The sequence below is a fragment of the Dermacentor albipictus genome, chromosome 6 (genome assembly GCF_038994185.2).
Source record: "Dermacentor albipictus isolate Rhodes 1998 colony chromosome 6, USDA_Dalb.pri_finalv2, whole genome shotgun sequence".
NCBI lineage: Eukaryota > Metazoa > Arthropoda > Arachnida > Ixodida > Ixodidae > Dermacentor > Dermacentor albipictus.
In genome coordinates, this window is record NC_091826.1 from 6,847,197 (window position 1) to 6,873,760 (window position 26,564).

The 26,564-nt window shown below is 44.2% G+C and overlaps 1 protein-coding gene across 7 annotated transcripts in view; it reads left to right on the forward strand.

Annotated features, from left to right (window-relative positions):
• The window catches only part of LOC135901415 (copine-8-like), a 45,545-nt gene extending 20,083 nt beyond the window's left edge, over positions 1-25,462 (forward strand). For 4 of the 7 annotated variants that reach the window (XM_065431184.2, XM_065431187.2, XM_065431189.2 and 1 more), the window contains exons 8-14: positions 7,175-7,425; positions 8,202-8,277; positions 11,328-11,381; positions 11,439-11,500; positions 15,063-15,419; positions 22,492-22,652; positions 23,888-25,462. In XM_065431184.2, coding sequence (XP_065287256.2) covers positions 7,175-7,425; positions 8,202-8,277; positions 11,328-11,381; positions 11,439-11,500; positions 15,063-15,419; positions 22,492-22,652; positions 23,888-24,132 — 1,206 coding nt within the window. In that variant the 3' untranslated portion in view covers positions 24,133-25,462. The remainder of the gene's footprint in view (positions 1-7,174; positions 7,426-8,201; positions 8,278-11,327; positions 11,382-11,438; positions 11,501-15,062; positions 15,420-22,491; positions 22,653-23,887) is intronic. The other 3 variants (XM_065431186.2, XM_065431191.2, XM_065431190.2) reach the window with 2 other exon arrangements.
• Positions 25,463-26,564: the final 1,102 nt, after the last annotated feature.

Here is a 26,564-nt window from a genome sequence, read left to right on the forward strand (position 1 = left end):
CTAGAAAGGCTTTGGTAGTTGGAATCAATGGGGGTCACAAAACATAGTTGCAATACTACAAAAGCTGAAATTGTAGAAGAATTCAAAAATAAGATAGTACAACTAAATGGTCGCTATCAAGTCAGCTTGCCGTGGAAAGAAAATGTTAACTTGGAAACCAAAAAGGAAAGTGCAATGAAAAGACTACGCCAACTGACAAAAAGGTTAAAAAAAACAACGAAGTCATGCAACGTCGCTGTGATCACGTAATCTCAGAATATATGAACTTTGGAGTCGTGGAATAGGTTCAAGAATTCTCAGAACCACTGACTACGCTGTGTAACTACATGCCACATCACGCGGTTATTCAAGAGGACCGAGCCCCGACGAAGGTTCATATCGTATTCAACGCCTCTTCTCACACGCAGAAAGGCATTTCATTAAATGACAATCTGGAGGCAGGACCTAATTTAAATGAAGACGTGCTGTCACTGCTAATCAACTTTTGAAAGGAAAAGGCGACCCTAGTAGGAGACATTGAAAAGGCATTCCTACAAATTTAAATCTACGAAGAGAACTTAGGTGCCATGAGATTTCAGTGGTGCAAGCATGACGCTGAGCTGCTGAATGAAGTACAAACCTGGTGCATGACTAGAGTAACTTTACAACACCGAGCACGTTTCTTCTGGTAGCTGCAATGAAGCACCATTTGAAACAAGTGACTGAGTGATTTCGAGATACAAGGGAAACACTACAGAAAGTGATATACATGGATTATGTAATCATATGGGCAGCAACGTTTGATGGTGCCGTCAAGATGCACAAAGAGGCAAAACAAGTGTTCAAAGACGCGGCAATGAACTTGAGAAAATGGACACCCAGTGAAGAGCGATTAAACAAAATAATAGATAAAAACAAAAAGGATGACACTCATAAGAAGATTTGATCAAAAGGACACAATGCTTCTCGGCATGATGTGGACGTACTTAAATGACGTGCTATTCTTCCCTGTGGACAACTGGCCATCCTTACTCGTACCAATAGACCTAATCAAAAGGACAGTGTTGCAAGCAGCTGCAAAGATATTCAGTCTGCTTGGTGTCCATTCACTCTTTATGATACCCACAAAGATAGGCTTAAAAACTGTAAAAACGGATGTCCTGTGGGATGATCCACTCCATAAAGAAAAATGTGACAAGTGGAGGGACCTGATGTCGGAGGCAAAGGAGCTGCGAGTTCTAGAATTTCTCCGATGCTACGCAAGCAAGGATCAAATAGTACAAGCATACAAGCTGCATGTGTTTGCCGATGCAAGTCAAACAGCATATGGAGTGGCAGCATACTTGGTAGTAGTGTACAACATTGGAACAAAACAGTCAAGGTTACTGATGGTGAAAAGTCGTGTAGCTCCAATCAAAACAAAGTTTAGCAAGACTTGAGCTAATGGTAGTGGTGATAGCATCAAGACTAAGAGACTGCATCAAAAGTCACTTCACCGAAAGAATTCAAGCAGCAGCCTGCTGGACTGACTCAATGATTGCACTTCACTGGATCAAAGGGGCAAGCAAAAAGGATACATTTGTTACCAACAGAGTCACAAAAATAAGAGAAAACACTACAAACGAGCTGGTCATTCATTCAAGATGAAGGCGGTCGAGCCGATATACTCACTCATGATGTAAGCGCAAAGACATTAAACTCGAAAATATGGTGGCATGGACCCGAATGGATTACCTCCATGGAACTGGAAAGAGCAAGCATGATCCGCACAAATGTACAGATGGATGATCAACATGAAGCGCAATGTCACACCTGCACAGGAAAAGCAGAGAATAAACCAATCTTGGAAATAAAGAATTATTCATCATATGGGCAGCTTCTAAGAGTAACAGCATGGGTATTCAGATTCATAGACAATGCAAAAAAAGTACATCACAAGGGGCCATTAACAGGAAGAGTTTATTGTATTGTATTGCATATAAAAAGAAAAACTGCAGAGACATCATATTATATACAACAAACAAAAGTATTACTCAGGTATACAAGTGGCGATGCTAATTCAAGTGCTAAATCCTTTAAAAATGGATGGACAAATCGATGGATGGACTGTGATGACAAAGGACTCATAAGACAGAAAGGATGCTTGCACTACAGCCAAGAATCAAGCCGGCACATCATCGTACTTCCAAAGGATGGGTACTTCGCGATACTGATACGTCACATTCATCAAATAATATTGTTACGTAGGATATTATTACGTTACACGTCTCAAGGAATATTATGTTACACGTCTCAAGGAATATTACATGGCGGAGTTCAAGCAATGCTAGCACAACTGCGGGATATATGTTCTGTATACAACAAGGTGGCCAAGCTGTAAATCTATTTTTAAACAAATGCATAGTCTGCAAGAGGCCCAAGACAAGACCGGTCTCTCAAATTATGCCTCCTCTCCTAGCGGACAGTGTCACGATCCACCCCGGGTCGTGAACAAGGGAGGTCTTGTGGCACCCTCCGTTAGACGGACGCTCCGCAGCATGGTGGTGCTGAACGATGACTGACCGGCGAGCAGCCGTGCTCGTCGGTGTTTATTGCGGTGCGGTGACCAATGTTGCCTGCCAAGCTTTAGCAGGCCACCGAGCTTGGCGGGCGAACCAAGATTATGCCCGAGGGGGCGTCACATACTTGCTACAGACAGAGTGAAAGAATCTGGGACATTTCATGTCCTGGGAGTTGACTTTACCAAAACACTTTATGTGAAAAACAATTGTAATTTTCACCTGCGCGATGAAGAGAGGAGTACACTTGGAGATGACCAATGACATGTTGAAATCCAGTTTTTACAAACCTTCCAGTGATTCACTGCACGACGGGGTATATCTGCAATCTACTTGGATAACGGCAGTACCTTTACAAAAGAGGAGAAGGAATTTAACGGAATACTTGAAGCTATTGGGCACGCAAGGGTGAAGGATTACTGCAGTATACACCAAATACAATGGAAAAGAATAGTCAAGTGCACCCTGTGGTGGGGAGGATATTACAGGCGCCTCATATGAAGCCTGGAGACATTAATGCAAAAAATAATCTCAAGAAAAACAACTTCAATGGAGGAACTATGCACGATTGTAGCAGAAGTTGAAGGAGCACATAACAAACCACCGTTAACTTACGTGTATGGTGAACCTAATGAGCCTATGCCACTGATGCCTGCAGACATCAAAGGCACACGGCACAGGCCATGCAACGGAGATGTTGAAGAAGCATAGTGAAGTAGATGTGAACTTGTAAAATCTTGGTGGAAGAGATGGCATCTTGAATAACTTAAGGAAATAGGAGCTACTGTCAAAGTCAAGACGTGACAAGTCCAAAGGCAATGTGGTGGTAATTGAGGACAGGGTTCCAAGAAAATTTTGGAAAATGTGCCGAATTGAAAAAACTTACCCTGGACGCGATGGAATAACAAGAGCTTGCCTACTTCAAACAAGCAACAAAGAATTTCTCTGAATATCTGTGAGCATCTACCCTCTTGAAGGGTGGTTCAAATAGCCCACCAAAGCCTATCTCAGTGCAAATTGGGCAGGTAGGAACCTGTAAAATATCATCATCAAGGCACTTGAAGATGAAGAGCAAGAGAACGGCTCCTTGTCGTGAGTGCGTGCTACTTAACCTTTGATGTTCGAAACTAGTCGCTGGTCTCAATGTTTTAACACATTGAGCTGCTGTGCTAAGGGAACCAAGCTCAACACCAACCATCGGATCAACTTGGGTCACTGGGCATGTGACATTTGGTATGCGCCTCTCTTCAGAGAACCTCTTTGATGCCAACCTCAGTCACTGGGATACCTGCCTCTACGTATGTGCTGCTTTTCAATGACAAACAAAAAATTGAGTCTTCTCCAGTGCTGGGGGGTATCAAACTGTTTTCATATATATTCAGATAAAAGACCATGCGTAGAGAATGTCTATTTAGACATGTGTCATGCACGGACTTTGTGGCACTGTTGCTTGGTGGCATAGCGTGTCCAGGTGTATAAGCACGAGAAAGGATCCCAGCTACATTACACTTTCAGCAATGGCAATATGGTGTGCCACTACATTACTTTAATGCTTATCGCAATAATGTAAACAGTCATCCTGAGATGATTTTTGCTCGAATTGTTTTTTCATTGTGCATTTTTCGTTCTGTAGTTAATTTTCCTTCCTCACCATCAATCTACACCACTTCTCAACCTTGCTTATCCTCATTCTGAACAGTAGTACTCACACAACTCTTACCTTAGGCATTTGTTAGGAGCTGGCTAGAAAATTTTACTGTGACATTAAGAGTTCTAAACTAGGTCTCCTTTGTCTATCCATCTGTTCTGTTTTGCCATGCTCTGATCAATGCATACAGAATCGGAGGAGTTTTCAGGTGATTACAGGAACCTTATATCAGGTTGGAGGCATTTGGGCATAGTCTCGGGAGTGGATGTTGTCATATTAAATGAATTAGTATAAGAACACAGAAGCTACAAAATCACTTTTTGTTTAGGAACTAGTAAATAGAAGCTACATGGACATTTTCGCAGAGTTCTACTGTTAGTGCATGCGACCATTCTGGCATGGCAGTTACATGTGCTGATCATCTAAAGTTCCCTTAGATCTGTAATAAAATATCCCTTTCTTTAGTTTTCTTTTTCCCATATTATGAATTTTATGCAAGTATGAATTTGAGATCAACAAATTCAGATGACGCTTAAGCTTTGCCTGTAAGAGTGGAACACAATAGCGTTCAAAGCGTTCAACTGCAGCTTATGTAACTGTTATGTTAACCGGGAAATGCTGGTGGCAAACGCTATGCATGAAGTTGAGCTATCTCAATATGTAGCGTCTTGCATGGGCCGATCCCGGAGGTAGCACAAAGCCGTACCAAAAGAATGACATCATTTTCATATTTTTTTATTGTTTGGCACTTTTAGTATTTCAGTCTGAGAAGATTTAACATGAAAGTCATGTGCTGTCGGTGTCTTGTTACATGGCATTTGTTTGTGGGCTGTCATTCTCAAAGCTCTGAAGAATAACTTTGTCAAGAATGTAAGACAAGGTATGAGCAACTTCAGTGGTAGAATGGCGTGGCAATATAACACGCCTATACCGCATGTTTAGTTTGAATGGTTTATTTCATCATCAGTTCAGCATACATATCCATGGGTACAGCGGGAAGGGGTGGCGAAAAGGCAACTGAATGCCCGACAATGCACCAATCCTTGCATGTCATTTAGCAAGGTATGGCAGATATATATACCTAAATATATACTGGAATTTTCGCTCACGCGGTCGCTGGTGCCGGGTGCCGGCACCAGATTTTCTGCGACATGGTGCCCCTAGTACTGCTGTGTTACAATGCCAGTAGGTTATATTCAAGTTGAAATTATGATGTGGAACTGTGCAGTTCATGTGATTGGTCCATATAGAATAGGTAATAACCCACTGTCTGCTAGAGTAGCAGAATGAGTTCCAAGTGATGGAAAACTTGGTTGAGTGGAGCAGAGGATTAGACAGGGTGATGAGGAAAGCTGCAGCTGGGTTTGTGTGTAGGCCCCTTGGCTTAGGACAGAGGGCGATTGTTTGCATCTGCTTGATTTTGAGTGGGAGCTGGTGTGTGGAACTGTGCATCTCTTAATGCGATAGTGTTACGGGCCCCATGTTACAGAAAATCCGGAGTCAGCAAAATGGTCCGTGAGTGAAAACTTTTGTATATATTTAGGTATACATGCATATGCCATGCCTTGCTAAATGACAAGCGGTATATGAGGGTTACATTGTCACACCATTGTGTCACTAAAGTTGCTCGTACCTTGTCTTACATTCTTGACAAAGTTATTCCTCGTAGTTTTGAGAATGACAGCCCACAAACAAATGTCATGAAACAAGACTCCTGCAGTGCACGCCTTTTATGTTAAATCTTCTCAGACTGAAATGCTAAAAGTGTGAAACAATAAAAGGAACCTGCAAATGATGCAATTTTTTTTGTGTGGATGTGCACTACCTCCGGGATTAGTCCGTGCAAAAGGTTGTGTTTCTACCAGACAGCTCGTCTTCGTGTGTAGCGTTCGCCACTAGCGTTTCCCGGTAAACATTACAGTTACATGAGCTGCAGTTGCTGGGAGGCGTGAGAAGCAGTCAGGGATCTTTGAATGATGTCGCGTTTCACTCTTAAAGGGACACTAAAATGAAAAATGATTTCTTCTGCATCAGTAAATTACCGTTCTGGAACACAAAAAACACCACTCTTACAACGATAAGACGTTTGGTAAGCCAGAAAAAGCGCAAGAACGAAATACGGGTGGCGACGCCTACTTATGTTCCCGCACCTGGCGGCTGTGACATCATGAATTTCGATGGCATCTTCTAGGGTCTACTAATTATATATAGCGGTATAGATCGACTACATTGTGTTCTAAAGGAACCAAATATTAAACATGGCAAGTTTCGGGAACCTTTATTCAGCCAACATGGCCCAAATGCGAAAACACACTTTGGAATCCCTGACGTCACGCTGACGTACCGGCACTGGGGTTTCGGCACGAAATTCAAATACTGATCCTTGGACCTTCGTTTTCTCATCTAATAATCAAACTATTTTTTTGAAATGACTGCTTGCAGGGTTCTCAAACAATTCTTCATTAGTCTAAACTGATTTATTGTTTCACTTTAGTGTCCCTTTAAAGGCAAAGCTTAAGCGTCTGCCAAGTTTTTTTTTTTCTGATTATGACTTCCCTCCACCTTTGTAAGGCTTAAAAAGTCAGGACAGCGAGTAGGCATGTAATGACTCAGTCTTTGGAAAGAAATAATTAGCATCCAAAAGAAGTAGACACATTCGCAAAATCTAGTTGCTTATTTGTCTAATTAAAGCACAATCTTTATGGTATGGGAACACATTGAAGACAACATGGTGTACTAATGTGCATATGGGAAAGCCTGTAAAGGACAAGTGCAAGACTGCAAAGTCCTTGAAAAGGCAAAGGGAATAGACATCCTTGTCACTTTGCAGGCTGCAAGCACTTATTTTAAGAGCCTGTGGGATGAAAAAGGTTGGAAAGATTGAGCATTGTTTGCTATAGATGCAAATTACAGGTGGTAGTACTATCACTATAGTAAATCTGCCAAGAAGTGATGAGCTTTGATCCGTTGTTGGCTGTGTCTTCTGCAGCGAGTGATCGACATGCAGTGGCAGGGAAAGAAGCTGGACAAAAAGGACTGGTTCGGCAAGTCGGACCCTTTTCTGGAGTTCTACCGTGTCAGCGAAGACAACAGTTACACAGCCGTGTTCCGTACTGAGGTAGTGAAAAGGCAACTGAACCCAACATGGCGTCCATTTACCATTCAGATGCAACAGCTGAGCGGTGGTGATCAGGATCGCACCATACGGGTGGCCTGCTATGACTGGGATTTAGGTGGAGGGTGAGTAGCTGCTGCATTTCACCACCAACTGCAACAAAATTTTACTTTGGGTAAATTTGTTAGAAATGAGTAATATATACCACTGAGCACATGTGATGGGCACGTGTTGATGGGCAAGTTGATAAACAAGACGTGATTACAACTAAGACGCCAAATAACACAACGGACGAAGGAAGGCGACACGGGACAACCACATAGGCAAGACTTAACCACATACACCTACGTGGTTGTCCCGTGTCACCTTCTTTCGTCCGTTGTATTATTTGGCGCCTTTGTTGTGATCAATTATACTATTGAAGCCAATCTTGGCAAGGCTGCATGGCTGTTAATTGTATAGTTTTTTTGTTAGCAGCCTTTAAACAGCACTGGAGCAGACGACGTGTTCACCTGGTGGTTGTCGTTGGGACGCAAGTCTCATCACACCACCGTCAGGATTGTTCAGTGCAGCATGAACAGCCACTAGCGCTGCCTCATCTCAGGGGTCATGCCGAGGTGCCACGCATCTAGGTCATGCGTCACATCCAGCAAGCGACAATTGCAGGATCCTCTCTTTTTAGTTCTGGCGGCAAAATTGGTTGTCTTTTGTGAGCTTTATTGGGACAGTTCCACTTATATTTCAGACATCGAATTTTGCATTGAGGTTTGTCTGTATTTACACTGTACTAATAGGCCTTTTACATGGTCCAAAATTAGTTTGAAGTCGGTCTTTACACAGCCTGATTCTTGGCCTTGTTGCACGCTGCTGAGCATGCTGAGCATACTTGTGCTCTTTACAGCCACGACCTCATCGGGGAGTTTCACACCAACGTGCGCACCCTATCTGAGGGGCCAGGCCAAACAAACAATTACGAGGTACTTGCCCTCCTGCCATATGTGCTGGAGCAATTCTCAATTGTGTGCAATTGCTCTCAAAGTTATTCAGAGTGTGGAAACAGTCAGCCTAAATTTAAACACTGCACTGCGTAGGGATCACGTTCATGTACATGATGCTCAGCTTACTAGCAGAGCACAAGACTAGAGCTCAGAGTATTTGAGCTTTTTGTCAATTTCTGCATTCCACAATATTTTGTTTCCAGCTGTACTATACTGCAAAGATCCACATGTACTGATGTGATGATTTTTCACTCATGGCAGCACATGGTCTGTACCGGCTGTCGCAGCTAAATGCTAATAAGGAATTAAAAATAATGGAAGGTTTGCACAAACAGAGATCACTGTTCTTGATGGGCATCGTTCATGCTAATTATGGGTATTATTTAGTTCTGTAAAAATAATTAGCTTATTAGATATAATTTGTTAACTTTAATCAATTTACCTAATCAATAAGTTATCAATGAAAAAGTTGTGGCAGATTTCGAAAAATGGCCAATGTCAGTGTTGAAGAGAACCTATGTCTTGTGTTTTCCTTTTTTTCGCCGAAAAAAGAAAGCTTACGAAATTAAAAAACTGCCACGTGACAACACGTTCACACACCTTGTCACATATGGGCCTTATCTCACTTGAAATGAGCAGCTACGCTCTTTCCCAACATGTCTGCAGATTTCAGTGTGCATCTTCAGTCTTTATCAAACATGAAGCCTGGCCTTTGCCGTACACAAGTTGCACTATGTACTAGATGATGAGGTTTACATTTGAGACTGATGTTGTCATTGGCACGTGAACACAGTTCACCTAGCTAGTAGTTTGGAAATTTTGCAGGCTTTCTTTCCTCATAGAAAGAAAAAAGGACCCACGCAAGACCCAAGCTGCTTTAAATGCTGTTTAGGTCATTTGTCAACAACCTTTTCAACTATTGCATTGATGCTTTATAAATTGAATAAGGTACTTAGAAGTTAGCTAATTCAATTTTATTAACTAAACACTTTTGCAAAATTAAAGTACTCATGACTAGCATGAACAACACCTATCAACACAAAGTGATTGCCACTCCTGTAAAAACCCCCATTACATTCTGATTCTTGGTGAGATTTAGTTGTATATCAATAGTGTTAGTATACCAACCTTAGAGTAAAATCTGGGTGAAAAGAGTTGAAACTGCAAACACACCGCCATGTTGCTACCTCCAATTCTTTTACTCTAAATATATTCAAAATAGGTTAAAATTATGATAAATACATAGCACGTAGGTATGAACAATATTTAAAGTTCATTGCGAATATTTTTCAGAAAGATGCGATGGGCTATTTATAGAAATTTGATGGAAAACTTATGGCAAGTGAAAAGATGGTTTGCAGGCACCTGAACAAGATGGCACCACCACACTGAGGGATGCTATGGATCTTCTTGATTGTGTGTCATGTCTGAATGGCATCACATTGTTTGCACATGCATGCCTGCACAGAGTAGGAACATGGCGACGCCCTTTTGGTTACTGATTTCAATGCATAGATGCTATGGGGAGCTTTTCCTCTTGAGTTAGTTATATTAACTTGATGGTATACTATACATCCATGCATTACAAGAGGGGACAAATATACACACACCGATGGAAATGTGTATCTAAAAATAATAGACAGATGCAAGAAGCCAGATAGAAAACCAGTTACTAATTAATTCCAACAACTTGTTTACAGTGAAGCTGTATACCTCTATTGTCCAAAGAAATTTTCGTGTTGTTGGCGTGGTAAGCAAGAAAACTCCCCATACGGGGGCCGATCCCGGAGATAGTGCAATACCGGCTCGACCCACGGCAGTGGTGAAGCAAGCGTTAAGCACTCCCTATACGTGGGCCGATTCCGAAGATAGTGCAATACCGGGCCGACCCGCAGCGGAAGTGAAGCAGGCGTTAAGCACTCCCTTGTGTGGGCCGATCCCGAAGATAGTGCAATACCGGGCCGACCCGCAGTGGAGGTGAAGCAGGCGTTAAGCACTCCCCATATGTGGGCCGATGCCGAAGATAGTGCAATACCGGGCCGACCCGCTGCGGAGATGAAGCAGGCATTAAGCACTCCCCATATGTGGGCTGATCCCAAAGATAGTGCAAAACCAGGCCAACCCGCTGCGGAGGTGAAGCAGGCGTTAAGCACTCCACATACAGGGGCCGATCCCAAAGGTAGTGCAATACCGGGCCGACCCGCAGCGGAGGTGAAGCAGGCGTTAAGCACTCCCCATATGTGGGCCGATACTGAAGATAGTGCAATACAGGGCCAACCCGCTGCGGAGGGGAAGCAGGCGTTAAGCACTCCACATACAGGGGCCGATCCCGATGATAGTGCAGTGCTGGGCTGACCCGCGGCGAAGGTGCAGTTCACCGTTAATGGGCCAACACACACAGCTTTGCTGGTCATCCTTCTTCACAGAGTGGAAGGGCACTGAGTTTTTTTCTCTCACAGTGCCTACCTACATGTATTTATTCTTCTTTTTCTACAGTCTATAATATAGCATGTACGAAAAGAGGAAACTCAGAACAGACAATAAAAACAGTCAGCTATTGAGTTGACTCAGTGGAAGACACTTTTCTGTTCAAAGTATAGTACATATGCTTGCTTGTTTACTAGGCTTCACTGAAAAATATCAGAATTGTGTGAAATGTAATGACAGCACAACTGATAGAACACTTATATATGAACGCTGTCCTGCAACATGTTTCTGTAGTCTTGTCCATGTCTTTTGTTCTGTAACCATTATTTCTAAGAATTGTGGGCTCACCTATGCATCTGAAGTTGTGCACCAATATGCATACACACACAAAGCACTTTGTCTTCCAGGGCTATAGACTTCTAAAAATAAAACAGCTATGCCAGTATGCAATCTATGTCGCAAATGCAAAGTGATCAAGGTTTTTCCTCATGAAATGGTAAAGCAGGACAGCTGTGCGTATGGAACTTAAATCATTTGCGATAAGATGCTTTATATTTGAATGATTCAAACGAATGCTTTCACGTGAGCACCCTCTGCTGCAGCTCATCAACAAGAGCAAGCAGGCCAGAAAAAAAAGCTACAAGAACTCAGGTTTGGTGAGTCGACCATAATGGTGAGTTGCGTCAGTGCACTGAGGCCCATCACTCTTACAGGTGAAGCTCGTGTCCTTTTTGATCAGAGAACAGGCCACATTCCTCGATTACATTCGTGGTGGGTGAGTGCTGTTAGCTACAGTTTCGTATGTAAAATTCTGCAACTCATAGGTACAGTTGCAATAGTGTACAATGGTTGTAATATAGGGACAGGGGCAACATAGATACAGTGGCAGTATTTTCACATCAGCAAAAATACTGCCACCGTATCTATGGGTTGTGGAACTCGGATATAATGGACCCAGCTGTAATGAATTGTTGTATATAACAAACAGCTGTTAAAGCCCCTTGAAAATTCATGTGTTCAATTTTAATTACTGTATAGTATATAGTCTTCTAAAGAGCGATGGGATGAAGATTGCTAGGCATAACTTTAAGAGACAGAAAGAGAGCGGTTTGGATCAGAGAGCAAACGGGTATAGACGACATTCTAATTGACATGAAGAGAAAAAAAAAAATGGCGCTGGGCAGGTCATGTAATGCGTAGAGTAGATAACTGTTGCACCATTAGGGTGACAGAAAGGGAATTGCAGTAGAGGACGACAGAAGACTAGGTGGTGCAACAAAATTAGGAAGTTTGCGAGTGCTAGTTGGAATCGGCTGGCGCAGGACAGGGGTAATTGAAAATCACAGGGAGAGGCCCTCGTCCTGCAGTGGACATAAAATATGATGATGATGATGGTGGTGGTGGTGGTGGTGGTGGTGGTGGTGGTGCTGCTGCTGCTGCTGCTGCTGCTGCTGATGATGATGATGATGTCGAATTATTGATATATTGAACTACGTCATGATCCCCTTCAAGTTCGATATATCCGAGTTTGACTGTATTAAATGGCAGGATATGTAACATTAAATGGCAGAAAGTTGGCAATATGGATCAAAGAGAAAACATAGGTGGCTGATATTCTAGTTGAATAATAAGAAAGAATGCAATTGAGCAGGAGATGTTATGTGCAGTACAGATAATTCCACTGTTTTGTTAGGATAACAGGATAGGTGCAAAGTGAAGCGTAATGAGGATGGAAAGATAAGATAAACAGATGCCAGAAAGAGTCAGCTGACTGAAAATTGCATGATGAGGGTAGTGGATAGCCTTATGATAATTTTATTTGTTGTCCCAAAATTTATTTGTTAACCTTGGTTAAAATCAATAATAAGCTGTGCGAGAAACTCTGCTGTACTGTGCAGCCAGATAATGTAGCACTTCATGTGAATTGGTGTTGATCTCATTGTATGCTAGCATCATCTAGTTGTGTGAAAGAGAACTTCACATTTGCTGTCCGATTGTTGCAGACAGGCACATTATGTAGGCACATGGGTGCCTTGACAATGCATCTGACCATTGAGAGTGCTTATTTGTCCCACTATGCCAGTTCAGTGGGCCCCTATATACAGACATTCAGAATTACTGCATAAGATAATGCAAAGGCCTCGAGGCCCTTACATTTTTTACTTTTTATATTGGAGTCGGGATATTCACAGGCATTTGATCTCTAATTTTTTACCAAACTAACATGTTTCATTCAGCTATCTGCATAATAACTTGATTTCAATTACCATGACATTGAGATGGTCCTTGTTTGTCTAAAGGCTGTAGCTACGTATATGTGATGACACCAGCATTGTACGTGGCACCCTATGCCATGCTCTGCACCTTTCCTTATACGCGTCCTCACGTGTCATTATACAACTTGTCCAGCTCTCAGTTGTTCTACAGCCAATTACATATGTGCTGGGGCCCAGTACAAAAGGTTATTCCCCAAATGCTTCTTGTTCTGTTGCCCAGCATGGCGAACCAATTCTGCAGAAATCCTGTGCCCTATTCCACGATACTATTCCAATACCTGTTATTTTTATTACTTTTCTAAAAAATAATATTTATAGTCATGTATTTATACTTATGTCCCCTTTCCATTCTGTAGCGTCGTGCCTTCACAACAGATGGCACTGCCAATGTGACACAGGTCACCTGCGACAGATGGTGCCACAGCGCTCTTGTATATAAGTTACATTCGCCGGAATAAAGGGTGTTATCGGCATGGAGCCGGCAGTGGTGTAGCCTCTGTGTCGCTAGCCGGCAACACGATACACTCTGTGTCCAGTTTTCTTTACCTTTACTTTATTGCAACTTTCCTCTTTCCTATCTTTTTCTTGGCCAGTATCTTTCCCTCGACCACAGGACAGTTCAGGTGTCCACTGGGAAGCGAGACCGTTATATGGGTGTCACACTGTGCAGTTCTGATCCTAATCGAGCCTGATAGGGATTGAATTTTGAGCATTGCCATTTGTTGGGCGTGTTGGTAAACTGAAAGCATATTTAGCGCCAGCAAACAAGGATGGAAGGGAGATGACACCACAATGCACTAACTTTGTACAGTACGAATTTTGAGGTCACGATTTGCTCCTTTATGAAATCTGCAGGAAGGAGCCAATCACTGATGAGAATTATGATCCAGCTTTTGCTCGATAGCAATGGAAAGTGCGCCGTGCGACACTGGTATTACAATGCCCATGGCCCTTCATTTTCTTTCTCCTTTTGTGCCTTGTTCAATAAGCTACTACTACTACTACGGTGGAATGAATACAAGCCCAGACTACACCTTTTTAGCTGGTTGCTCTATTTTTTACTTTGGTACCTGTTATCAGCTCATCCCTGGCTTTAAACAGTGATATTGTAGAGATAAGAAGTTGTAATCTAAATAAGCTTAAGGCTCAGTTTCCTGGGCTTTTCCAGCAGCTACAGTCCCTGCCTTTAGTGCTGCGAGAAACCAAGGAAAGGATGACATTGTCAGTGTCATCTGTACCTGCTGGTGCACTTGATGCAAAGGACATAAATTTGGAAAATCAACATCAGTACGCGTAGTTGTCAACTAATTCACCCCTTGCTGCAATACGTGGTAGCCTCTTGGTTAGCTCAGTTACCACGCATGCTCCCATTTCAGCGTTGTGCACCCTTTAAGGTGGATACCAACTATTCCTTTCTATGTATTTCAATTAGTGTGACTTGACTGTAAAACCTTGGTTTCAGCTACTAGTTGGTATTGGTTCATGATTAAAGCAAACTTTTCAGTGCAAATTAAACGAGGGTGAAGAACACAAACAGGGTGAGCGCCATCCTGTTGTTTGGGTTCTTCGCCCTCTTTTAATTTGTGCTGAAAAGTTTGCTTCAATCATGGACTTGATTGTCTTTGTGCTAAAGGGGTGCTGTTTGGAGTGTGCTCGAGCCGCCCTGAGCTCAACAGCTAGGAGCGACTGCACTGCACTGTTGATGCGACTCGAAAAACCACGACTTTAATTTTCGCTGTGCAATGTGTGCATATGGAGGGCGCCACCATCAAGTGACTCGAGCCATGTCTTTTGCATCCTCTACAGTGGAGGTGCATGCATATATGCTCAGAAGTACACCTGTGAGTGTTTCATCCTTTAATGCCCTGCCTACACTTTGAAGAGATGAACCATTCGTCTGCTTATGCTGTAAGCTACATCAGCTGGCAAGCAACCATACCTAAGCCATCACATTCATCACTTTCATCATATACCATCACTTTTTCACGCTACTTCTTTCCAGTGCAAAGTACAATTTATGTCAGTCCACTTCTTCCATAATCTGCCTTTCGAATCTCGCAGAATGCAGATGCACTTCACGGTAGCCGTGGACTTTACGGCCTCCAATGGGGACCCTCGAGACCCTACGTCCCTACACTTCCTGGATCCAGTGCGACCCAATGCATACGCTATGGCCATTCGGGCGGTGGGAGAGGTGATCCAGGACTACGACTCGGACAAGATGTTTCCTGCTCTGGGCTTCGGAGCACGCCTGCCACCTGATGGGCGTGTTTCACATGAGTTCTTCCTGAATGGCAGCTCCACAGACCCATACTGTGCGGGCATACAAGGTGTTCTGGAAGCCTACCAGAGGACCCTCCAGTCTGTTCAGCTGTACGGTCCCACCAATTTTGCACCGATTGTCAACCACGTGGCAAAGTGAGTCTTACTGCCCTTACATAAGCAATGTATCTGAGGTCTGTGTTGAAGTGTTGATGGGTGAGGGATAATTTTGTGAAAGTGCTTGAAAAGGAGCACCAGCTGAAGTGATCTGAAGAGTGATTGACATTCAGGGCTCAGTCAAGAAACATGGGAGAGGTGCAAGAGATAAATAAATGAATAAATGGAAAGTCAACAATGAGCGCTATTTTATTAAATGCTGAAAAAAAGAAGAAAAACATTTTATTCATTCACTCGTGTAAATAAACATCAACAAAATATACAGGAGGAGGTTTCAAAGTTTTGGGCTGTAAGTGGACCTCCTGTATAAAGTTAAACAAACAAACCAGTTAATGTTAATACAGCAAAAAGGCAAGATTGTTACCAAGTACTAACACAAAAAATTAAGTGAACTGAAACGTAATAGTATAACATTACATAATATGACATTATATAGAACTAATGAATGAAAGTTTAAGAAAGCATACAAAGCATAATATAAATGATATTACAGTAAAATAATCATAAGTAGAGCAAAAATGAAAATATAAATCCCCTCACAAACTGCCCATGCTAGGAGATAGCTCTATGTAAGTAAGAACAATGTTCCAGAAGGACAGCACCATGAAGGAAGAGCTGAATTTTTCATTATTAATTATAACTTTAGGCAATAAGAAGTTATTAGCTGATGCACAGCGAGTTGTATTGTTCTGAACAAGGTGTTCTGTGTTAAAAAATTACTGAGGGAATGTTTGAGTGAAGGGAATTGCCATGTTTGATTTATATAGTCAAACCCACTTACAACAATATTCAAGTGCCACGAAAATTCTATTGTTATAACAGATAATGGATACAGCCGGGTTGCATGAAAAAATCAAAATAGGAAGATGGCGGAGCAGTTGTGAGAAAACTAACGGCGGGGAGGCCAGTGCCCCTCTCCACCACCTTCCTCCATCCGGCTGCTGATTGTGTTCACTCATTTAACTGCTTCCTGAGCGCTCTGCGGCTGTCAGCGTTAAAGAATGGCACTGCTATAACAACTGCAAAGAGAGGTCACGGGCGGGTAGCGATATGCAAGATCCGTCAAGGCATCGCTTTGGTGGCCCCAAGAGGGACCTGTTAAAATATGCGGGAAGGTTGCTGCGACAGTCTGTCAGCTTGAGAAATCCACAGGAAATGCTGAGGCGAGATCGCCACAAGCATCTTGCCACGTACTTCTCACTGGCTTGCATGAGAAAACCTTATGTCTGTCAGCTTAGCAGGCTTTACGCAAAGCTTGCCGACATCCTTGGCCAAAATTTCATTCCTATGCGGGTAGCTGCGGCCGAGCATGAGCTGACGATAGTCGGCTTATTCTGGAAGTGCGTAATTCCTATCAAAATTTGAAAGCATATTTTGACTTACTTCAGCCTGTTTATTAAACTGCTTCAATAAATATACGCAGTAGTACCAGTGTATATTCGTGATGCCCGTTCATGATGCCACTCTCAGTCAGGACCGGCCCTGCCCAACCACTGCTTCCCCGTTTTTAGCGGTTCTAACTCGCCGTTGTAATGCGGCCGACTGGAGTACACCTGATGATAGACTGATCTGTTTCAATTGCTCGCTTGTTGAACATATCGCTCGTCATTGCCGCAGTCATTGGTCATCGACCCTTAGGTGGAACTTCCCGTCTGATCATCCGGAGCTCCCCGTTTCTCTGTGTGTCCTTCATCTACGAATACTGACAACGTACCTACGACCTTCCAAACCAGCTGGCCACCATTGCCCCTAAATCGTCGGTCTCATTCGCCGCAGGCCCACCGCGCTTCTTCCCCTGCATTTGTTCCACAGAAAAACCAGTGGGTGCAGCTCCTGGAAGCGACGCTGCATCAACGACTCGATGTGCAAATCCTCTGATCACATTGTCTACCCTTGGAAGTATATTAGACATGGAGGTGGATGTAGTCCCAGTCCAGTCCCTCGTCGACACCGATGCCCAGATATCTCTAATGAGTGCCGCCCTTCACAAAAGACTCGGAAAGGTCCTCACGCCTGCCGTATCGTGCACAGTGCACGTTGCCGACGCCAGTACGCCACCAGTTGTCGGCATGTGTACAGTGCGAGTAACGATTGCTGGCCATCAAACCACCATCTTATTTATTGTGTTAGAGCGCTGTCTGCATGACCTGATTTCGGGGCTGGACTTTCTTTCGACACATTCTGCCCTAATAGACTGTGCTACAGGTGTCGTGCAGTTGGACCTTCCTTCTTACAGCTCCTTTGTTTCTGATGAATATCATCCGTCCCTGTGTTCTGCTGGATTTGCCGGGTTGCTGCCTCAACCCGCTACTAATGTACTTTTTAACGTTCGACCACATGTTCCTGATGACGACTACATTGTCTCTCTGCTTGTCGACATTATTCTACAGCATGGCATCATGCTCCCAAGTACCGTTGTCACCATTGTCAATAATTCTACTTGGCTTCCTGTTCTCAACTTTGCGTCTGTTACACATGATCTTCCCGGTAACATGACAGTGGCCTGTCTGACATCTGTGCACGAGCACCAGATATCTCTGCTCGTGCCCACTAGTTCTGCCTCTGTCAGCCCTATCATCACGCGTTCCCATTCGGTTTTGTCACCCTACCATGACGTCGATCAAATGATCGCTACCGTCCTCTGTCCAACTCAAACTGAAGACCTTAGGCTCATGCTGTTCAGTTACCACGATATTTTTTATTTCAGTGACCGCCCGCTCAGCCAGCCATAGTCACTCAGCCGTAGTACCGTCCATCACCACCCCTACCGTGTGTCTGCTGCAGAGCGCAGCATCATTCAAAGCGAAGTCATGAATATGCTGAAGAAGAACATCATTGAGCCTTCCGCTAGCCTGTGTGCCTCACCAGTTGTCCTGGTCAAGAAAAAAAGATAACACCTGGAGATTTTGTGTTGAGTATCATCATCTGAACAGGATCACCAAAAAGGACATGTGTCCATTGCCTTGTATCGACGATGCACTTGGCTGTCTACATAGGGCGAAATATTTTTCACTAAATGACATCCGCTCAGGCTACTGGCAGATTGCTGTTGATGAGAAGGATCGCGAGAAAACAGCCTTTATTATGCCTGATGGACTTTTTCAATTAAGAGTCGTGCCCTTCAGGCTTTGCAATGCCCTAGTGACGTTCGAGAGAATGGTAGATACCCTGCTCTGAGGCTTGAAGTGGACCATCTGTCTGTGTTATCTCGATGACGTAATCATTTTTGCTCCAACATTTGAAATCCACATTGACCATGCTCTGCCATATGTCAAACCCACGCTCTGCCATATGTCATCTTCGCGTACAATTCGTCTCGCCATGACACTGCAGGTTACTCACCATTTTATCTACTGCTTGGCCGTGATCCCGTTTTGCCCCTGGACACTGTACTTCCACAAGTCACACAGTTGCACACCGCTTATGCCCACGATGCGATTTCTATGGCATCACAGGCCTGTCAGATTTCCCGTGCTTGCCTCACTGATTTCCAGGCTTCCCAAAAGTCCCATTATGACATGCACCATAGGGACGTGCAGTATTTACCTGCCTTCCTCGTGCTCCTGTGGTCACCATCTCATCGTATGGGCCTATCGGAAAAACTTCTGTCGCAATATTGCGGTCCCTACCGAATCCTGCGACAGCTTTCGAATATGATGTATGATATTGCTCCCGAAGAGCCAGGACCGTCGTTCGTATAGCCAAGAACCAATGTTTTTCATGTCTCCCATTTAAAGGCCTACGGGCGTGCCCTTGCTGGGCCATAATTGCTTGCGTAAGGTTGGTGGTCCAACGCTGGTGGCGTAGTGTCACGATGCAGAACAGGTCATGCAGACAAGAGACGATGAGGAAGAAGTGCTGTTATTGCCGGGGCGCTTCCGCCGCCATGTTCTAGTGTCAGCTGGTGCCTTCAGCATTCACCTTGCATAAACAACATTCGTGCTTGTCTCCGCCTTGCAACAATAAAGAATTGAATTAAATGTACTTGTGAGGTTAAAAAGTACTGAACCAGCATATTTGCCTGCATCAATAAGGATCTTCTCATAAAAATTTTTGATTGTTAGGCTGGCATCAAAAGGTACTGAAATTTTAGGCATCCTACGTGACCTGTTATGGCTCTAGGAAGCACGCTGGTGCATTTTTTGACGACAGCCATGGTGCCATACACTTTCGAGTGGGCAAGTCCACAGGTAAATGCAGGCAGGGAAAGGCAAGATGCAACAAATGATATTGTGGCGTTGACTTGTGAAGCAGAGCCACAATATGTCAAGGCAGCAAACTTAGAGTCCGCGACTGTTAGTGCCAAAAAAATAATTGCAGTAGAAGCCATCTCCAGATGACTGTCAACAGTAATTCGTTAGCATTGAATCGATATAGTGAGAGAATGTGTTGCCACCGTTGAAACAAGTTATGTATGATTACAAGAACGGCGCCGTTCTTGTAATCATGCTTAACCAACTAGCCCACCAACACATGCTAAGTTATGTATGAGGTGTGTACTGCAGTGGGGCTCGTCTTTCATGCTTCCCTAAGAACACTTAGCGACATCTAGCACCTACCCAGTGCATTCATGGTTCAGCTTGCTAAAGCATTGGCATGAAAGGCGTTCATTGAAAGCAGCACATATGCAGTGCATTTGTGGCGTAGCCTGCTAATGTGTCAGGTTGCTGTCCTCAAGAAACCCTTATGACATGAGTTCGATTCCGCTCAGCATCAGAGAAAATTAAGGGGTCTTTTTCATCATCATAGAGTGGCACTTTCTTAGTGGCACATACCTTATTACCCTGGTTACCTTGTAGCGGCAGCAGCATCGACCTCGCATGAGTTACTAGGTGCTCGCGTCCACATGAGACACGAGCGGCTGGCACACTCCGACATGGGCTAGCGTTTCGAAGGAGGATTTTTAAAGAATGCTACGCTTAGAGAAGGAGTGTTGGTTTTTCCTCTCCCACAAGAGCCCAAGACTTTACCGGTCTATGTGGTCACTTGTCGCCACAGTTTGGTGACCGCGGACGTGATACTTCTATACGCTCCTGTGGTAGAGATGACCACGGACCAGACCAACGCTACGAGAGCTCAAGGCCAGAACCCTTCCAAGGAACGCGGTGAGCCCTCCTTTTCGGCCATCGCTGTCCGCCTCCCACGGTACTAAGACCAGCATCCCTTGGTGTGGTTTCTTCAGGCCGAATCGCAATTTCAAGTTGCTGGTACCCGCTTTCAAGCCTCAAAGTTTCATTACGCCGTTGCAGCGCTCTCGCCCGCCGCCATTGACGAAGTAGCAGATTTGTTTAACTCCCCATTGTCTACAGCCACCTATGACAATCTCAAGGCAGCCCTGCTACAGCGCACAGCAGCTTCACAGCGTTCTAGCATCCAGCAACTTTTGTCCGCTGAAGAACTCAGCGACAGATGCCCTAGTCAACTTCTTCGCCGAATGAGGCAGCTGCTTGGAAACAACGCGAGATCCATCGACAACGCGCTGTTGCACGAATTGTTTTTGCAACGACTCCCGGCTAATGTGCAGATGGTCTTGGCGACAGCCTCTACCATGGACCTTACCGAACTTACTGCTTTGGCCGACAAAGTCATGGAAGTAGCCGCCCCAACTATCGCAACCACGACATCATCCCCGGGTGACAATACAACCACCCTGCAAACACTTCCCTCCTCTTCAGCAGTGCAATCTCCGCTCAACTCCTTGTGTCAGCGCCTGGAACGCATCATCTGTGGAGCGGAACATCGCCGCATGTCATCTCGTCGCCCACGCAGCCGTAGTTCCAGCAAATCAAGATGCACGGGCACCCGCAATGAAACATCAATAACAATGTCTGGCGTATGCTACTACCACCGCCGCTTGGCAAGGAAACAGGCCGGTCGACCTCTAACAGCAACGAGTGGTCCGGCCTAACACACAAGTCGCCTTTTTTACATGACGGACAGAATTATGGGACAACGATTCTTAGTCAACACAGGAGCTGACATCAGCATTCTCCCCGCCCACCAATCCGACCAAAAAGCGACACCTGTGTCGTTTTTGCAAGCTGTCAACAGCACCAGGATTCCAGTTTTCTCATCACGCTCCGTTATGCTAAACCTTGGCCTTCGATGAGCGTTCCGTTGGATCTTCCTGGTTGCTGACGTCCGTCGTGCAGTCATCGGAGCAGACTGCTTGCACAACTATGGACTCCTTGTGGACATCCAACGGCGCCATCTCATCGACTCCGTGACCCAGCTATCCGTTCCCGGTGTCCCATCATCAGGCTCATTGCCCATAGCGCCTATTTCTGCCATGTTGGACGAACATTTCGCCGCACTCCTACGTGAGTTTCCCACTTTGACGCGCCTGCCAGACTGGACTCAACCGGTGCAACATGACGTGGGCCATCACATCGTTACCTCCGGCCCACCGGTCTATTTCCGACCCCGGCGTTTGTCCCCGGAGAAACTCAAGATCGCTCGCGCAGAGTTCGAACACATGCTGCAACTTAGCATCATCCACCCTTCCTCCAGTAACTGGGCATCACCACTTCACATGGTGCCTAAGAAGACAGGAGACTAACGCTCATGCGGTGATTACCGAGCACTAAACAACGTCACAGTTCCTGATCGCTACCCTCTACCGAACATTCAGGACTTCACGGTAGTGTTGCACGGTGCGATGATCTCTTCTAAGATCGATCGCGTTTGCGCCTACCATCAACTACCAGTTACTGAAGAAGACATTCCCAAGACCACCATCACCACACCCTTCGGTCTTTTCGAATTTCTCCGCATACCTTTCGGTTTACGGAACGTGGGCCAATCCTTTCAGCGTTTCATAGATTCCGTAACCCAAGGTTTGCCTTTCATTTTTGCATACATTCAAAGCAATAAATTCAAAGCAATTCAAAGCAATAAATTCTATTGTATAAACCTCAAATGGCACCATTTTGGCCTACCTGCCTTACGTAAATAATGCAGCACAGTTGTGACATGCAGCTTTGCTATGGTCTGGGAATGGCAGTATCGTAACTTACTAAGAACAACGTTCCATTTTTATGTTCTGTTTTAGGTTTGCAAGAAGTTACTGTGATGGCCGAAGCTACTTTGTGCTGCTCATCATCACAGACGGTGTCATCAGCGATATGCCACGAACTAGGGAGGCCATTGTACAGGCTTCCTCCCTGCCCATGTCAATCATCATCATAGGTGTGGGCAATGCCGATTTCTCAGGTGTGTTGGCCAGCCACCATCCTTTGTGTTTGCAGCCACTAAAAAATAGGCAGGTATAGGCTTTTGCAAAGCATTCCCAGATAGAACCAAAGCGTGTTTTCAAGTGCAGGGTCAAAAAATTGACAGTCACTTTAGCATACGCTAAAGAGGATGAAGGCAAAAGCCTGTACACTCATGAGACATTCATCAAAATACTTGACATGCTCATTCGAAGGCATTGTTACTTCCTATTAATTTTTTTCTCCCACCAAAGGTTGTGCGTTCAAGTGCCTTAATTAACTATATCTTAGTTAAATGTGCCCTAATTAGCTTTGGCATGATTAATACCAAAGGTTATGGATACATCTCCCACGAAAGGTCGAGTGTTCGACCCCCAATTTTGGTGCCATTGAATTCTGGTGCCACAATGGCGGATGGCCAGTTTTTCAACCCATGAGCCATCTAAGGCTTTCACCTTAAAATATCAGTGCTTGTATGTTCAGCTCTATGGAAGGCAGATGCTTTCATTGGCCAATCTGTTCAGACGCAACTGTTGAGGCAACTGTCATGAGGGCTGATCTGCAGGCTAGCCATTATGTCGTAACACCACATAAATGAATAAATTTTCTTATCATGGTTATCTCCTAGGAGCTTACAGCATCAGCAACTCCTTTCTTAGATATTTACAATTGCAGACAAATGAGACAAAACCAAAACAGAACTAATGTATTCTTTTGTTTTCACTTCCACCACTTTGTGTGATGTCAGCGTCGTCTCAGCCTGCAAACTTAGTTTGGCGCCTACACCATCTTTCGTGACTGAATATGTGATGTTGCAATGTTGCAGTATAGAATTATTCATATTAAACAGGTGCTCAACTTTATGCTTTCCTTTTTGCGTTTCATCTGTTCATGATAGTACATGTAGTCACAATGCCAATTCTATTCTGCAATATCCCACAAGGTGAAGGAACTATTATGAAAGGGAAAAATTGTCATCCACCCTAATGTATATAAACCCAAATGGGTTTCTCAAGAAGAGCGCTTTGCAGTTGTGGAAAAATTTGTCCTGGTCTGGGATTTCCTTTGTAGTCTTGTGCCAAATTCGGGTGGATTACAATTTTTCCCTTTCATGTAGTTACCATGTTCCACATGGCCTTTTTTCTCATAGAGTGTGTGAGCTGCTCTGTATAATGAGGCTACTGTCTTCCTGCTGTTTCCAGCCATTGTCCACTACTGCCTCCTTTTTATTTCTAGCCATGGAAGCCCTTGATGGAGATGCCGTGCAGCTTAGCTCAGGTTTCCACCAAGCTGAACGAGACATTGTCCAATTTGTGCCCTTGAACAAGTGCCTTCAAGGTGGTGGCACCTGGCAGAGCAACCAGATGCAGCTTGCCAAGGAGGTGCTGGCCGAGGTCCCTGGACAGGTCACTTCTTACATGTACAAGCACAACATCAAGCCTGGACTGGGCCAGGAGACCGTAGTCCCCCCTGTAACTTAAATATATGGGTATATTCAGACTGTGAAACCAAAAAAAAGAAATTAATGCTGCCCTTTAATTTTTAAACAGGAACTGAACCTGGACCAGGAGACTAGCATACTTGCTGCCATTTGAGAGATGAACCTGCTCTATAATGTGAAAAAAAAAAATAATTCCAAGGCATTTTTGTGGTTGGCTTGACAATGTTTTAAACAAAACAAACAACATGTTTTGGCACATAGAAAAGCTGTGAGTGAAGCCACGTCAGTTGTAAAAGATTTAAAAAGACTCTAACCAGATGTTTCAGGGGGTTTATGCTATTATGATGTTTTCACTTGGAGGATACAAACTTCAGGATGTATCAGCTGAGCACATTACAGAGAAGTTTGGGATGTGTAAAACTAACTCTGGAGGCATAAAATTGCCAACCTCAGTGTTTTGCATGTTGTGAGTATGTGTTCTTGCTTACTCTGCTGTGTATGGTTAAGGCAGAAGGCTCTGGCATCAGTATTAAGCTACCATATTCACCTCTGTGTACCTCAAACCCTTTATTAAAGTGAAAAGTTGGAAAGTGATGGGTAAAACCTACATGTATATACATTTGGTTTTGGGTAAGCTTTCCAAATCTACTTTTTAATGTTAACTAAAACTTTTCTGAGCACTTTGACTTGTATAATGACCATACTCAGGCAGTGGCCACACCTGCCAGCTTTCTGGAAAATACCCCCTCCAAGATGTCTTTGGACTCTACCCAGTTTCAAGCTGCACCCTCTGACATCACGATATGAGAAATGCCATGTTTCTGTGTATCAAGTGACAAACCCAGCTCATCTGTAATGATGTGCAGCAAATGTTGTGTGGCCATTGCTGCATTTTGTTTGTGTTGGTGTTATACTTACCCAGGACTCTGTGCGACCCTGTGGGAGCTTCCATTTTCTGAAAACAGGTTAACTCAAACCCCCATATTTTTAAGCAATCCTCCACTCAACTGAGTGGAGCACAGCGTCACCCCATTGACTGAAAAAGATGCTGCACTTCTCAGGGATGCCTGTGGAGCACCACTGAAAAGCAGCTGTCCAGGGATGGCACTGCCATCAACTTCCTCGAGTAAAGGTGGAGGGCTGAGCGGAGTAACATTCTAGAATATGGGGGGTCCCAGACTGTGCCCATCAATACACCACTACCTGCAAAGAGTGGGGCTACGCCCAAACTGCCCACCTGACTACCGCATATATATCTATGGTAAGGTTCTCTCGTTACAAAATTGTTAGCCGGTGAAAAAAGAACATATTTTTGTTAAGCTCATAGTTGTATGCTATGGCTTATCATGCAGTTTTATCATCATCATCATCAGCCTGGTTACGCCCACTGCAGGACAAAGGCCTCTCCCATACTTCTCCAACTACCCCGGTCATGTACTAATTGTGGCCATGTCGTCCCTGCAAACTTCTTAATCTCATCCACCCACCTAACTTTCTGCCGCCCCCTGTTACGCTTCCCTTCCCTTGGAATCCAGCCCGTAACCCCTAATGACCATCGGTTATCTTCCCTCCTCATTACATGTCCTGCCCATGTCTATTTCTTTTTCTTGATTTCAACTAAGATGTCGTTAACTCGCGTTTGTTCCCTCACCCAATCTGCTCTTTTCTTATCCCTTAACGTTACACCTATCATTCTTCTTTCCATAGCTCGTTGCGTCGTCCTCAATTTGAGTAGACCCCTTTTCATAAGCCTCCAGGTTTCTGCCCCGTAGGTGAGTACTGGTAAGACACAGCTATTATACAATTTTCTCTTGAGGGATAGTACTAACCTGCTGTTCATTATCTCAGAATGCCTGCCAAACGCACCCCAGCCCGTTCTTATTCTTCTGATTATTTCCGTCTCATGATCTGGATCCGCGGTCACTACCTGCCCTAAGTAGATGTATTCTCTTACCACTTCCAGTGCCTCGCTACCTATTGTAAGTTGCTGTTCTCTTCCAAGACTGTTAAACATTACTTTAGTTTTCTGCAGATTAATTTTTAGACCCACTCTTCCACTTTGCCTCTCCACGTCAGTGAGCATGCATTGCAATTGGTCCCCTGAGTTGCTAAGCAAGGCAATATCATCAGTGAATCGCAAGTTACTAAGGTATTCTCCATTAACTCTTATCCCCAATCCTTCCCAAGCCAGGTCTCTGAATACCTCCTGTAAACAGACTGCGAATAGCATTGGAGAGATTGTATCTCCCTGCCTGACGCCTTTTTTTATTGGGATTTTGTTGCTTTCTTTATGGAGGACTACGGCGGCTGTGGAGCCGCTGTAGATATCTTCCAGTATTTTTACATACGGCTCGTCTACACCTTGATTCCGCAATGCCTCCATGACGGCTGAGGTTTCGACAGAATCAAACGCTTTTTTGTAATCAATGAAAGCTATATATAAGGGTTGGTTATATTGCGCACATTTCTCTA